The 14,033-nt window shown below is 49.8% G+C and overlaps 1 protein-coding gene across 1 annotated transcript in view; it reads left to right on the top strand.

Moving 5' to 3' along the window:
• The window catches only part of CUL1 (cullin 1), a 31,606-nt gene that overhangs the window by 4,628 nt on the left and 12,945 nt on the right, over positions 1-14,033 (top strand). Inside the window, exons 2-8 of the mRNA XM_007955952.1 lie at positions 3,489-3,663; positions 4,817-4,984; positions 5,972-6,022; positions 6,260-6,350; positions 8,242-8,405; positions 10,288-10,450; positions 11,826-11,956. Of these exons, the coding sequence (XP_007954143.1) occupies positions 3,489-3,663; positions 4,817-4,984; positions 5,972-6,022; positions 6,260-6,350; positions 8,242-8,405; positions 10,288-10,450; positions 11,826-11,956 (943 nt within the window). The remainder of the gene's footprint in view (positions 1-3,488; positions 3,664-4,816; positions 4,985-5,971; positions 6,023-6,259; positions 6,351-8,241; positions 8,406-10,287; positions 10,451-11,825; positions 11,957-14,033) is intronic.

Below are 14,033 nucleotides of genomic sequence, written 5' to 3'. Positions count from 1 at the left end.
TAGTGAGGGTGTGTGACAGGGACGCCCCACTCTGTCGTAGTGAGGGTGTGTGACAGGGACGCCCCACTCTGCCATATGCTGTCATCAGGGTGATGCTGCCATGATGAAGATGTGTGTTGGATAAGGAGGTCCATTTGACCCAGAGAAGAAGGGCCTCACGGCTGGTGGTAGAGGGATGGAGGAGAGGGGCTGGTCTCCCCATCACCCGGCTGCTGCCTCATAGCCTTCCTGCCCAGAGATGAAAGAGAAGCTGAGTCTTCAACATGAAGGACTGGCTGTAACCCCAGCAGCTCCTCTGCCACGGGGTGAGGTGCACACTTGGCACGGTGAGCCAGCCGCACCTGACCGCCCGGCACTGCGTCACATGGAGGTGCTGGTCTCCAGGACGGCCTGGTGGCTTTCCCGTGCTCGGCTCAGAGTCTGTGCCTTAGAATACTGTGTCATCTTTATAATACTCTGTCATCTTTACTTCTTCATGCAGACAGAAGCCCTCGTTTTTTTCTGCCCTCGTTACTGGTATTTTTCTGCGTATACATGTAATTTTCTTGTTTGTCCTTGTTGCTGAGAATATACACAGCACAGCATACATCATTTTGACAGTTCCTGCAGGTCCAGTTGTTGATGACATGTCTCCCTTTTCTGAGTTATTCCTCCCTTATTCACATGAGCTCCTCACCCCTTGAGGTCCTGTCTGATGTCTAGAGTTACTGTTGTCACTTTGATTCCTTGTACACATTCTTAAAAGAACACAGTGCATGAGGCTGACAACGTTACTAGGTAAACTCATCTATTAGCTTTAAGAAGACTTCAGGGGTCCTTTTTTCTTCTTTTTAAAAAGTATTTTATTATGTTTTAGGTGTTTATTGTGTTTTACACAGCAAATTAGATTCCCATTTTACAATTTTTATAGAAATTGTTCCATGGCATTGGTTGCATTTTTGACAATGATTTCCACTGTTTGTTCTGTTTCCATTAATCTGGTTTCCATGCACCTTTGCCTATTCATCTTTGTTTGAAGGTCAGTATTAACCATTGGTCTCACATAGTTGATTATTCAAGGGAGCACTGTACTCATGGGTGATAATGTTTATTTCATAAGCAGATCTGTTACTGACGTGAAAAGTTATTAACAGTGGTTTGTGTTCCAAGTTCAAAGGTATCTTAGAGTGACAGTGTTGAAGGGTCCCTCTAGTCTCTGTCAGTCCACCAAGTTTGGTCTTTCTTAGGAATTTGAGTTTTGTTGTTTGTTTTTATTGTGATTTGGGTGCAAGTTTACAGAACAAACTCAGTTTCCATGCAACAGTTCATACACAGTTTGTTTTATGACATTGGTTGCAATCCTCACAGTATAACAGCTCTCTTCCCACTTCATCCCTGTGATTACCTTTTCTCGGGATATTTTTGGTTTAAGGTTTAAAATTTATCTCAGGGCAGGAGTTTCAGGGGTTCCTCCAGCCTCTGTAGCCCCAGAGAATATGGAATCCATGAAAATTTGAAATTCTGTCCTGCATTTTTCTCCCTTTTGATCAGGATTCCTCTCATGAACCTTTGAACTGATCTGGTGCTATTCAACTAGATTTCATGGTTGACACAGAAAGTATCATGGTATAATTGGCTTGAGAAGTGATTGTTTTCATTACTGCTTGGTGTGCTCAGACTTTTTTCTTCTAAATTTGGCTCACAGCATGTCCACTCAGAGATGTCTCTGAGGATTAACATGGAATCGTGTGTTAATCATCAACTGTGACTTGTCTGCTTTGGACATGTGGTACTTGGTTTGGTTTATTTGCTGTGGGGGGCATTTCTCAAAGAGACACCCCAGTACATACAGGACACACGCCATCCCACTGAGCTCTCGTGGTAATGCCTGGCATGAATGGGGTATACATGCTGCAGCCTGGCACGGGCAGGATGCACACCGTCCCACTGAGCGCCCACGGGGCTGCCTGGCGCAGCTGGGATGCACACTCCCGCTGAGCGTCTGTGGGGCTGCCTGGCATGGACAGGGCACAGGTGTCGCTGCCCAGTGTGGCCAGGGCGTGTGCTGTCCCCCTGAGCACCTGGATGACGTTCCTGATGCAGGTTCAGTGCACGTTTCCCAGGGGCCTTTGATAGCACGTTGGTGTTTCAACGTCCACTACTTTACCTCCTGGTTGAGAGGGAGATAAATGATAGTAGAAAACATGCTGTCAGCTTCGCTTTATTTCTTCAGCTGACTGACTGTCCCTGAGAAATGAGATGACTGTGGTAGAGATGTGACTGGTTTGGCAAGGGCATTTCCCTTCATAACTGTGCACGACATGGTGCTGTGGTCCTTTCTTATGGCCAGCAGTGTGGTACCATGACCCGCCACCTTCCTCTGGGCATTGGCTGTGGGGCTCTCTTGATACTCTGTCCTAGTGAGTTGGGGCCATGCCTCCCATCAGCACTGAGCCCGAGCAGCTAGGCAAGGACATGCTCAGGGCCTTCTTCAGCCTGAGATTGGGGAATGGTCACCAGTATGCTCTTTGTTTTATGATTTCTGCTTACACTTAGTTCTTTACCCACTTGTAATACATCTTGGAAGATAGAGTGTGTTCAACACACTGTGGCCATTCATTAAATAATCTTTCACCCACTAACCTGAAATAATACCTTGATATATACTAAATCCTAAAGTGCATTAGAATTTCCTGTTGTTTTCTGACGTGTTGTGCTGGTCTGTCTCTGATGGGCTGAGTGTCAGTGTTGTTTTGCCATCTCACCAGTAATGCGTGCAGGCGGGCTCGGCAGTCAGTGGTTTGTAACAGCACAGGGTGCTTGTCTGCCTCATCCACTCCCCCACCCTGTAGCAGCCCTCTCTGCAGGTGCTGATGCCCCGTACATCTCAGTGACATGCAATGCTGCCACTTGTTGGTGGATCCTTTGTAGCCAGCTGCGCCTTCGGGTGGGACTAGGGGAGGTGACTTTCGGTGAGACTGGGGAGGTCACTTCCTTTGCTGCCGTTTTTTCCACTTTTCATCCTTTACTCTCCAAGTGTAGGTTTAGAAGTCATTTTGAAGTGGACCTGACGTGTCTCAGTCCTCATGATATGCTCGTGGGACTCTGCTGAGCATCACGGCAGATCGCGGTTCCGTTTCCCAGAGTCGAGAATCGCTTTTCCCTTCTTTGGTCCATAGCCTTGCCTTTGTGCCACTTCCCACAAGGTCAGCCCCACCTTCTTCTGCAGTCGCATTCCCCAGCTACGTGTCCCCCGCTCCTCGAGGACTTGGGAACATCACTGTGTGGAGAGTGGGCACTTGTTCCCACTCTGCTGTTCCCGCATTCTTGCTGGTGTGTCAGAAATGTCGAGGACTTGGGGATGTCGCTGTTGGTATGGAGAGCAGGCATTTGTTCACACCCTGCTGTTCCTGCGTTCTTGCTAGTGTGTCAGAAACGTACTAATGTTCAGTAGAACTTGATCACTGTTGAGGCAGCTCCATGCATTGTTTTCCTTGACCTCCTCCCAGCCACGTGTACAACTACTGTACTAGCGTACACCAGTCAAACCAGGCTCGCGGGGCCGGAGTCCCACCCTCCAAGTCAAAGAAGGGGCAGACACCTGGAGGAGCCCAGTTTGTCGGCTTGGAGCTATACAAGCGACTAAAGGAGTTTTTAAAGAATTACTTGACAAATCTTCTTAAGGTAAGATGTTTTGCAACATACTGAATGTTTAGAACAGAACAGCAAAACAGATGGCCACGTGAGCCCTGTGTTGGCTGTTGGCTGTGGTGAGCACTGGCAGGGGTCTACCCCTTAGATTGTACCATGCTGGATTGGCTGGGGGAGAACTTGCTGAGCTATTCATTTCAAGCATAGGGTCCTGCATTGGTGTCCCGGATGGCGTCTTTTTATGTTCTTAATTTTTGTGATTTGGGTGAACGTTTACAGAGCAAATTCATTTTCCACACAGCAGTTCACATACCCTTTGTCTCGTGGCATTGACTGCAGTTTCCTTGGGCATCTTTCTGTACAGCAGGGTGTTGTTTGTCTCAGAGCACACATGCATGTAGGGCACTAGCAGCCCAGCTTCCTTCCCTGGGAGTTCAGCACTCTTTCATGAGCGTGCATGCGTATTTAAACTATGGAAACACTTCCAGTTTATTTGGAGATGAAAGAACTTTTGTTAAAACCCTGTGTTTAGTTTGATGCTCCCGAGCTGTATTCCTGGGGGAATTTACAGTCATGAGCATATTCTTAGAGGAGCTCTGGCGGCGCGGTAGTTAAAGCATTTGGCTGCTAACAGGTCAGCGGTTTGGACCCACCAGCCGCTCCCAGGTGGAAAAGTAAGGTAGTCTACTTCCATAAAGATGACAACCTAGGAAATCCTGTGGGGTGGTTCTACTCTGTCCCCTAGGGAAGCTGTGAGTCAGAATCGACTCCATGGCAGTGGGTGTGGTTTGGGCTTTGCTTCTGTGACCCAACAGCCACTCCTCGGAAGGAAGGTTGGGCAATCTACTTCCATAGAGATACCACCTCAGAAACCCAAGGAGGGGTCGCTATGAGTCAAAATCGACTTGACAGCAATGAGTTTGTTTTTTTCTTCTGTGAAGGTTGACAGCTTTGGAAAGCCTGTGGGGCAGTTCCACTCTGTCCTCTAGGGGTGCTGTGAGCCTGAATGGACTCCAGGGCAGTGGGTTTGGTTTTGGGTAGCATGTTTTTACATACAGGATGATTTAAAGAGATCAGCTATAACCATGTGCCTTAATTTATTGTAACAAAATCAGTTTTTGTTAATTTTTTGTCTTTATCATGTGACAAATTACTCATCTTAAAGCTCCAGTTCACGTGTTTTTAGGACGGAGAAGATTTGATGGATGAGAGCGTCCTCAAGTTCTACACTCAGCAGTGGGAAGACTATCGGTTCTCTAGCAAAGTGCTGAACGGGATCTGCGCCTACCTCAACCGACACTGGGTCCGCCGCGAGTGTGACGAAGGGCGGAAGGGCATCTACGAGATCTATTCAGTAAGGATGGGGACCTTCCTCATGTGCCTCGCCTTTTGTCCCTGGGGTCTAGAGCAGCGTGAAACACTCCAGGTCAGAGACGAATGTCCTTTGTTGTCACTGATGAGTGTGTGGCCCTTGAGCATTCTGTGGCAAGGCAAGGAGGCAGATGGGTGGGGTCGAGTACCTCCACCTCGACCTCCTTAGAGTCTGTCCCCCGTGACCTAAGCTGAGGTGAGGGTGGCCACGCTCTCTTGTGCCTGCACTGCCCCTTGGTCCTGAGGGCACACTGGGAGGTGGCCCCAGCAGAAGCTCAGGCCTCAGTATGGCCAGGATCCCCTTTGAGTCCTGGGCCTTGAGGAGTGGCTGTAACTACCCTCCCACCCTACAGCGACAGCAGCAGTGGCAGCGGGCTTGCCGTTGAAGCGTTGTGTGCGCAGACGTGTGTGGGATGTGGTCTTACAGGCCAAGGAAGAGTGCGCTCAGAAAACTGGGCAACCTCAGAGGAAAACTTCTGACATGACAGAATCCATTTTTTGAGATATATGAATTTGTGAACAAATTACTACACTTCACTTTCTCAGTTTAAAAGGACCACGCTCCTTATGTACAGTCACCTGGGTCCATTTCAGGTATGCTGTTGGACACACTCACTGTTGTCTCCACTCATCAAACAGCCACCACACTCCAGACATAGAGCCTGGTCACCTTTTGTGACCTGGGGACACATTGCTTGGTTAACCCCATGGTGGTTTGAGCTGGTTAATCTGCTCCTTCAGTCCACATACTCATCTTGAGTACAGGTGGATCAACAGTGCTGCTTGCGTGCCTCTTGGCGTGTTTAACTCGAGAGCACCTCCTGTCTCTCCCAGTGATGGGTCGGCACCACGTTCTCGCCTGGAGATGCTGGCAGATACTCAAATCTCGGGTGGGGTTATTTGCTGTGACTTTAGTCTTGAAAACACGTAGTTAGAGCATCGACTTCTTAGACTTCTCTTCTTTTCCCAGCTTGCATTAGTGACTTGGAGAGACTGTCTGTTCAGACCGTTGAATAAACAGGTATGTGTTTGAGTGTGTGTGCACGTGTGTGCATGTGTGTGCATGCATGAGCACGTGGGAGTGGGCAAATTTTCCTTCTAAATTCCTCATAGATTTCATTTGTCACTCTTGTGTGTCAAAAGTACCTCTCCTGTTGCATTGTCACCTGGATTTTAGTGTTTAAGGTGTCTGGGAATGTGGTGTGTACTGGGTTCTGTACACTGCAAATCTCACGTGTTTCCTGTATTCTTTATAAAGGTAACAAACGCTGTTTTGAAACTCATTGAGAAGGAAAGAAACGGCGAGACCATCAATACGAGGCTGATTAGTGGAGTTGTACAGTCGTACGGTAAACAGTTTCTTCTTAATTTTCTTTGACTTTTCATGTCCAGTGGCAGTTACGACGGGAAAAAATCAACCGTTTTGATTTTATCAAGAATATTGTGAGCTTTTACAGAGCTACTTAACAATTCTATGTCCGCATGATTCCGTTTGATTTCACCTGTCCTAGGGGTTGTTTTCTTCCTGTTAGGCAGTGCTGGTGGGAGAGGCGTTTGAGTTATTTTCTTGCCTAGTCTCCCGGGGGCTGGTGGTTCTGCTGGCTGTGCAGGTGGACAGGTACGGAGAGAGCCATCCGCGGAGCTGGAGGTGACCAGAAGTCTTGAGATTGCGGAGCCGATAGGTCTGAGTGATAGGATTCTTTAAAACGAGGGTAACACTGCATTTCTTCGAAAGTTTAAAATTAGTTATTTTTGTGGTTTTTTTTAAAATAATATTTTATTGGGTTTTCAGTGAAGGTTTATCTGACAGTTTCTTTAGAGTCCTGTTTTATAATTTCTGCACATGTTGCTTAGTGACTTTGGTTACACTCTTCACAGTGCAGGAACATTGTCTTTACAGGAAGTGCCTGGGTTACAGATGTCTGACTGACAGACAACTCTTACTTTTAAGCAGGGCTTAGAACTGGTTCAAACCAGTTCTGTCATAGCTGACAAAGTGAAACAGGAACAGACCTGAATTTTTCCAGTTTGAGTGATTCGTGACAGTAGCAGGAGTGGGCAAAGTTACGGCTTGAAGCCCTGGAACGGAAGCCCCTCAGAGCCTGACTCTGGGGATTGGATTGCGGGCAGGACTGTGGAGAGCCACACACATTAAAAGCAGCACGGTCAGCCACCAGGTGTAGCAGGGCAGTGCTGTTCCAGCCCAAGATTGTTCTGTTTGTGTAAATGTCAATTTACTCTCCCTGTGAAACAACTGAACCAACTCCTCACAACAATTCCTTCAGCACAGTCACTTCACTTGCTGCATGTGCAGCTTTTAAATCACTGAAGAGGCGTGGAGTTCTTTCCTTTGCTACCCAAACCACACCCACTGCCGTGGAGTTGATCCCAACTCACAGTGCTCCTGGAGGACAGAACAGAACTGCCACAGGGTCTCCAAGGCTGTCCTTCTATGGAAGCAAAGCCCAAACCACACCCAGTGCTGTGGAATCAATTCCAACTCACTGCGCCCCTAGAGGACAGAGTGGAACTGCCCTATAGGGTTTCCCAGGCTGTCAGTCTTCAAGGAAGCAAAGCCCAAACCACACCCACTGCCATGGAGTCAATTCCGACTCACAGCGCCCCTAGAGACGGAGTGGAACTGCCCCAGAGGGTCTCCGAGGCTGTCGGTTTTTATAGAAGCAAAGCCCAAACCACACCCAGTGCTGTGGAATCAATTCCAACTCACAGCGCCCCTAGAGGATGGGGTGGAGCTGCCCACAGTGTCTCCAAGGCTGTCTCCCACAGAGCAGATGGATGGTAGGTTCAAACCAATGACCTTCTGGTTCACAGCCAAATGCCTTACCCACTACTCTACCAGAGCTCCTTTCCTTGAACTAAAGAAAGCTCAGTAAAAGCCATACACACCTGTTTTGTCTTACCTACACGTTTTTAAAGACACGGTCAGGAACAGATCGCGTTGGTGACTGGGAGACTACTTTGCTTATATTTTCATCTGGTTGTTCCATCCCCTGCCCTCTCGCAGTCTTATCTTTGTTTTCTTTGTATTGTTTTTAAGCTTTTGGAACTGTAAAGTTGTCTGAATGAATTTCCCCTGCCCTTTGAAGGCTGCCTGGCGCTGGCTCAGAATACTTGAGTTTTGTCTTCCTTTAGTGAAACAGTGTGCTTTAGTGTTAATGAACATACCTCTTGCCTTGCCTTTTTGTGGGGTGACTGAAATGCACTTCGTGTTTGTTTCAGTGGAACTGGGGCTGAACGAGGATGATGCATTCGCCAAGGGCCCGACGTTAACTGTGTACAAAGAATCCTTTGAGTCTCAGTTCTTGGCTGACACGGAGAGATTTTACACGAGAGAGAGCACTGAGTTCTTGCAACAGAACCCTGTCACCGAGTACATGAAGAAGGTGAGCATGAACGTCGGTGGTGCCTAGCGTGGCCGCTAGTCAACACAGTGGTGCTGTGCACGTTGTGTTCAGTATGTGAGAGAGTGTGAGTCTGAGTCTCCTGACCTGCTTTGTGTCCCCTGACTGGGCTAGGGACATATTTGCAGTGGTAGGGTGATGTTCACGGCTGGAACCTCTTCAGTTTCTGCTGAAGTTTCCACCTACAGCCAGTGGGGCATAGTCTGCACTGAGTCCCAGAGAGCAGATGCTGCAGAGGTAAATGTGCTCAGGTTTGCACACTTGCATCCCAAATGCCCCAGGACACAGCAGAGCAGAACGGGGGATTGTGATGACAGAGGCCCTTCTACCACGAGGGGCCTTGGGCCGTGGAGGGCCGCGCTGCTCACTCCTGTTCTTGTCGAGGTCACGGTCAACACTTCCCGGGAGCGAGTGGGTTCTGTGGTCTCTGCTGCAGCTGGTCAGCTCGACTGCTGTGGTGTGAAGGCAGCATACGGTGAGGAAGGCCGTGGCCAGGACAACTTTACTTACGAGGCCAGGGCGGTAGCTGGGATTGGGTCAGGCTGAGTTTCCTGGCACTGGGCTTAGATGTCCCAGGACCTCTGGGAGCCTGTCCGTGGTTCACACCTGCCCGTTGTTCCTTGTCCCTGGGTGCTGATCTCTGGGCTGTTGCACCTGTGTGGTGTCTCGGGCATTTTCCCCAGAGAGAGGATGACAACAGTGAGGTAGAGTGTAAGTGGGAAAGTCCTGGACAGACAAATCTCTGATGTTTCCAAGCTAGCAGCAGTGGGAGTTACCTGAGGGTTACATCTGGAGCAACATGGTTTTCTGTGGAGATGTGCAGTTGAAGCAGCTTCCCAGGCTGATAGGAATCTGCCCGTTTGGTGTCACACGGCCCTTTCTGCCAGGTTTCATCTGCAGTGCGGTGTCCATAGGAACATCGGGGCTGCAAGAGCCCTCTGCCCAGGTGTGCACCCTCAGCCGTGGTGGGAGCACAGCTGGCCCCAGACACTGGCGTGTGTGGTCTCAATCACCAGGCTTGTGAGGCCGGTTCCATCTGGTGCAGAGACTCTAATGAGGGTGCTGCGTCAGCATTCCCGGAGAGGGGCGTCTGATGAAAATCAGGCATGCAGCCCAGGAAACAATGCCCTGCCTCCTGTTGTCGAGGACAGTCCTCCCTGGAGGCCAAGAGGTATGGCCAGGTCCTGGCAGTGGTAGCAGGCAGGAAGTAGCACCCCTGTAAGTGCACAGTTCAGGCAGTCTGAGAAGTGCCAAGTTTAACGACGTGCCCAGTACACAGCCTCATCTCAGACTGGTCATGGGTCCTCCTCAGCCCTGCTCCATCTTCTTTCTCAACCGTGGGCTTGAGTTCTGCCCTCGCACCCGCTCTGCTCCATCCACTCTCGCGACCCTGGGCTGAGTTCCGCCCTAGCCCCCGCTCCCCCGTTCAGCAGCTGGGTGACTCTGCCTCAGCCTCCTCGTCTGTGAGGTGGAAATGAGGCCTGCGTGTGGTAGCTGGCAGGGCCACTGTCAGGTGCTGCAGAACTCAGCATGCGCAGCGTGTGTCTGCCCCTCCAGTGCAGTTCAGGACCCAGCCCGGGACCGGTGGGGGTAAGGCATGGCCTTCAAGAGACTGCTGCTGCAGTGGCCCGTCTGCAGATGCACAGACAACCTGGTTGAAGGCAGGGGCTCAGATTCAGTGATTCTGAGGAGACGGGGACGTTTGCCCTCACTTTTTTTCAGAGTCTGATTGACTGGGATGATCTGCAGCGGTGTCCTCGGGGCTGGTGGCCCCTCGCCTGGTGTCATAGCGGGGAGGGACCTGGGTCTCAGCGTGTCTGCATGGGGCCCTGAGGCTAACAAACGCACCGTGTGCCGCCCGCAGGCCGAGGCCCGGCTGCTGGAGGAACAGCGCCGTGTCCAGGTGTACTTGCACGAGAGCACCCAGGATGAGCTGGCGCGCAAGTGCGAGCAGGTACTCATCGAGAAGCACCTGGAGATCTTCCACACCGAGTTCCAGAACTTGCTGGACGCCGACAAGAACGAAGGTGAGCACAGGTGCCTCGTGATGGTGCTGCAACGACAGGCTCTGATGGCGCCACCGTGTGCGCTGAGCGGGGAGGCTTGGGTGCTGAGGCCCACGCGTGGCAGGCGTGCGACACTCACCACCCAGGGACCCGCACAGGTGCTGGGTGGGCATCTCTCCCCATGAGAAGCGTCTGACTCTGGTGGGAGCAGCACCAGAAAGCCCAGGAAGTGCAGAACACCCCTGTGTGTTGGGCCGTGTGAGTGGAGCAGTGTGGGGCCTGGGCACATCACATCCTCGTCCCCGCATGGGGGCTCTGAGGCCAGCCACAGGGCACGTGAGCGGATGGTAGAGGTTCCTGGGTCATGGAGCCGTGGGTCGTTCTCCAGTATGTAGGGTTTCTCCTGGTGGCAAGAACACTTTCCCACCCTCGTGCTGGGACAGCATTTTTCTTGCTTCCTAGGGGAATACTTTCCCTTCTTGGACATGTGGAACCTGCAGCAGATGTAGAGAGCAGACAGGCATGGCCATCGGCCTCAACAGTCACGTTGCCTGTCATTAATTTCGACCAGCCCAACCAGGGTTTGGGTGGGTGGCTGGTAGGGTTGACTTTCCTGGAGAGCAGAAGGTCCTGCAAGACAGTGTTGGAGTTGGTGATACCTGCACATGTGCTTCTCAAGCTTTTGATTGGAATTCTCAGCAGCACTGCAAATAAGGAACAAATAAATGGAAGCAAGAATCTCAATCTCTTTGCAATTTATCGGGTAAAATAAAACACTTTCACCTAAACATATTGCCTCAGAGATAGGTCATCCAAATTGTTAAAACTGTTCCCTTGATAGAAGCTTCACAAGAAGGGTGATGCATGACCCAGGTAAAGCATGTCCTTCCAGACCTGTACCTGGAACCAGGGGGGAGTCGAGGAAAGTGAGCTGAGCTGGTAGAAGGAAGAGTTGGCGTATGCAAGCTGGGAACAAGCATAAAGAAACGATGAAAACCAACATTCTTGCCAGACATCAGTCATTGATGATGGTGTGTGTGCACCTGTGTGTCCTGAGGACGGCCACTTACTGGAGCGCCTACTGCATGTCAGCATCAGCAACACCACCCAGCCTTGACTTCTGGGAGACATTCGGTGTCATTTCTGCTGAGATGTTGTCTCTATTCTGTAATTTTTCATAAGGAGGAAAAATAAACTTTTACAGTAGCATAGCTTCCTTGTTATTTCAGCTAAAAATACATGGATGTGAATGCGCATGGGTTGAGTTGAAACCTTTGACCACAGTTGGGTGGTCTTGGCGCTGGGGACTAGAGTGCATTGTCCTTCTATCAGGAGAGAGACAAGCAGTGGGGTGGGCCTGCAGATGTCTGTGCGTGAGATGCCACCTCTCCTGCAGATCTGGGCCGCATGTACAACCTCGTGTCCAGGATCCAGGATGGCCTGGGGGAGCTGAAGAAACTCCTGGAGACACACATCCACAACCAGGGTCTTGCTGCGATTGAGAAGTGTGGTGAAGCTGCGTTAAATGTGAGTAGCATTGGGTGCAGTCCCGGTGGGAAAGTGTGTATGGGTCGGGCACTCACGGGCCTCTGTGCAGCACCTGACAGCAGCAGTTGTCAAGTACATTCTTCCATACCTGGTCCTCTGGCCCGTCTTAGGCATCCAGAGAACCACTTTTGGATACATGTCCTTTACTTCTTACTAAAATCCTTGTACCAGAAGAGAAAAAACTCTTCCATGGAAAAAAGGGCTGAAATAAGCCTTCTGAAAACTTGCTGCAGAGGAGCTCTGTTGGCATAGTGCCTAAGGCATTTGACTGCTAACCAGAAGGCTGGCGGTTCAAACCCACCAACCACTCCTCAGAAGGAAGGTTGGGCAATCTACTTCCGTAGTGATACCGCCTCAGAAACCCAAGGAGGGTCACTGTGAGTTGGAGATGACTCGACAGCACACAACAACAACAAGAAACTTGCTGCAGAAGTCCTGGAGCTGTACCTTTCAGGGGCTTAGTTAACTCTCCTTGTGGCCAGACTGACTAGGTGAAGACATGGGCTGCTTGCTGTGTGAACACTCTGAGATGTACATGCAGCACACATGCACCTGTTGGAACGTATAGATGTTGCTGCCGGTCTTCTGACAACATGGCTTTCACACGGTGTTCTCATACATGAACACACACACACACACACACACACACCATCGGCGTGTGTAGACATCCCCACTGGTCCTCTGAGTCAGCACAGCTTTCACACAGTGTTCTACATGCGTGTGTGTGCGCAAGCGCACACTTAATGCTCATCAGAGTGTGTACATGTCCCTGCCAAGACCTTTGACTCAGTGCAGCTTTCACATGGTGTTCCTGTATGTGTGCACACATGCGCATGCACACACACATACATGCATGCACCCATAGGAGTGCATAGAATGTGCCTACCAGTCTCTCTGACTCAATGGTGCTTTTACACAGCGTTCTTTTTTTTTTTTTTTAATGTGATTTGGGTGAAAATTTACAGAGCAAATTCATCTTCTATACAGCAGTTCATGTACACACTGTTCCATGATATTGACTGCAGTCTGCCACAGTGCAACATCTCTCTTCCCATTCCTCCCCATAGCCACCTCTTCCCCGTGTCCTTTGCTCCCATGTACCCCTGCCCCCTGAGCTATCTCCCACTGGTCCTCTGAATCAGCACAGCTTTCACACCATGTTCTCCTACATGTGCATGCATACACAGCCCTTCTGTTCTCCCATGATTCATCTCTCCAAGGAGTAGAATGTAAACTGTCAGCTCATATGCCTGTCTTTTGGAAGTGGGTTCAGTTCCAAACCTGAAGGGTAGCTAGGGGCCATAGTCTCAGTGGGGCCATAGTCTCAGTGGTTCCATCAGGTTCTATCAGACCAACAAACCTGCTCCCTTTTTTTTTTTTTTAAATGATTTTGAGTTTTGTGCCACATTGTTCACCGACTCTCTCTACGATCTCCTACAGAGATTCCCCTCTGAATGGTTGACAGTGGTAGCCGGGCACCATCTAGTTCTTCTGGTCTCATAGTCGTATATGCTGAGGATGGTGTACCAGTTCCTTGGACTAATTGTTTCCATGCATGTTTGGTTTTCTTCATTCTTCTTTGCTCTGGATGAGGGGAGACCCATTGTTGCATCCAGATGGCCACTTGCAAGCTTTTAAGATCTTAGTCACTACTCACCTAAGTAGGATGTGGAACAATGTTTTTGTGTAGTATGTTACGCCAATTGAGCTTGATGTCTCCTGTGACCATGGTCCTCACACAGCATTCTATCTATCTATTAACTAATTAATTAATTATTGTGATTTGGGTGAAGATTTACAGAGCAAATTCACTTTCCATACAGCAGTTCACATATACTTTGTGTCATGACTTTAACCACACTTTACCACGATGCAACAGCTCCCCTCCCACTTCCTCCCCATAGTTACCTCTTCCCAGTGTCCATCCCTCCATGCACTCCTGCCCCCTGAGCTGTCTACCTGTGCATAAGCAGCCCTTCTTTCTCCCATGATTGTTCTCTCCAAGGAGTGTATCTACTTGAGGTAAATACTCAACTCATATGCCTGTATTTTGTTT

The sequence above is a fragment of the Orycteropus afer genome, unplaced genomic scaffold (genome assembly GCF_000298275.1).
Source record: "Orycteropus afer afer isolate SDZICR_OR568_19922 unplaced genomic scaffold, OryAfe1.0 scaffold00556, whole genome shotgun sequence".
Taxonomy (NCBI): domain Eukaryota; kingdom Metazoa; phylum Chordata; class Mammalia; order Tubulidentata; family Orycteropodidae; genus Orycteropus; species Orycteropus afer.
This window is presented reverse-complemented; position numbering and strand designations above follow the sequence as displayed.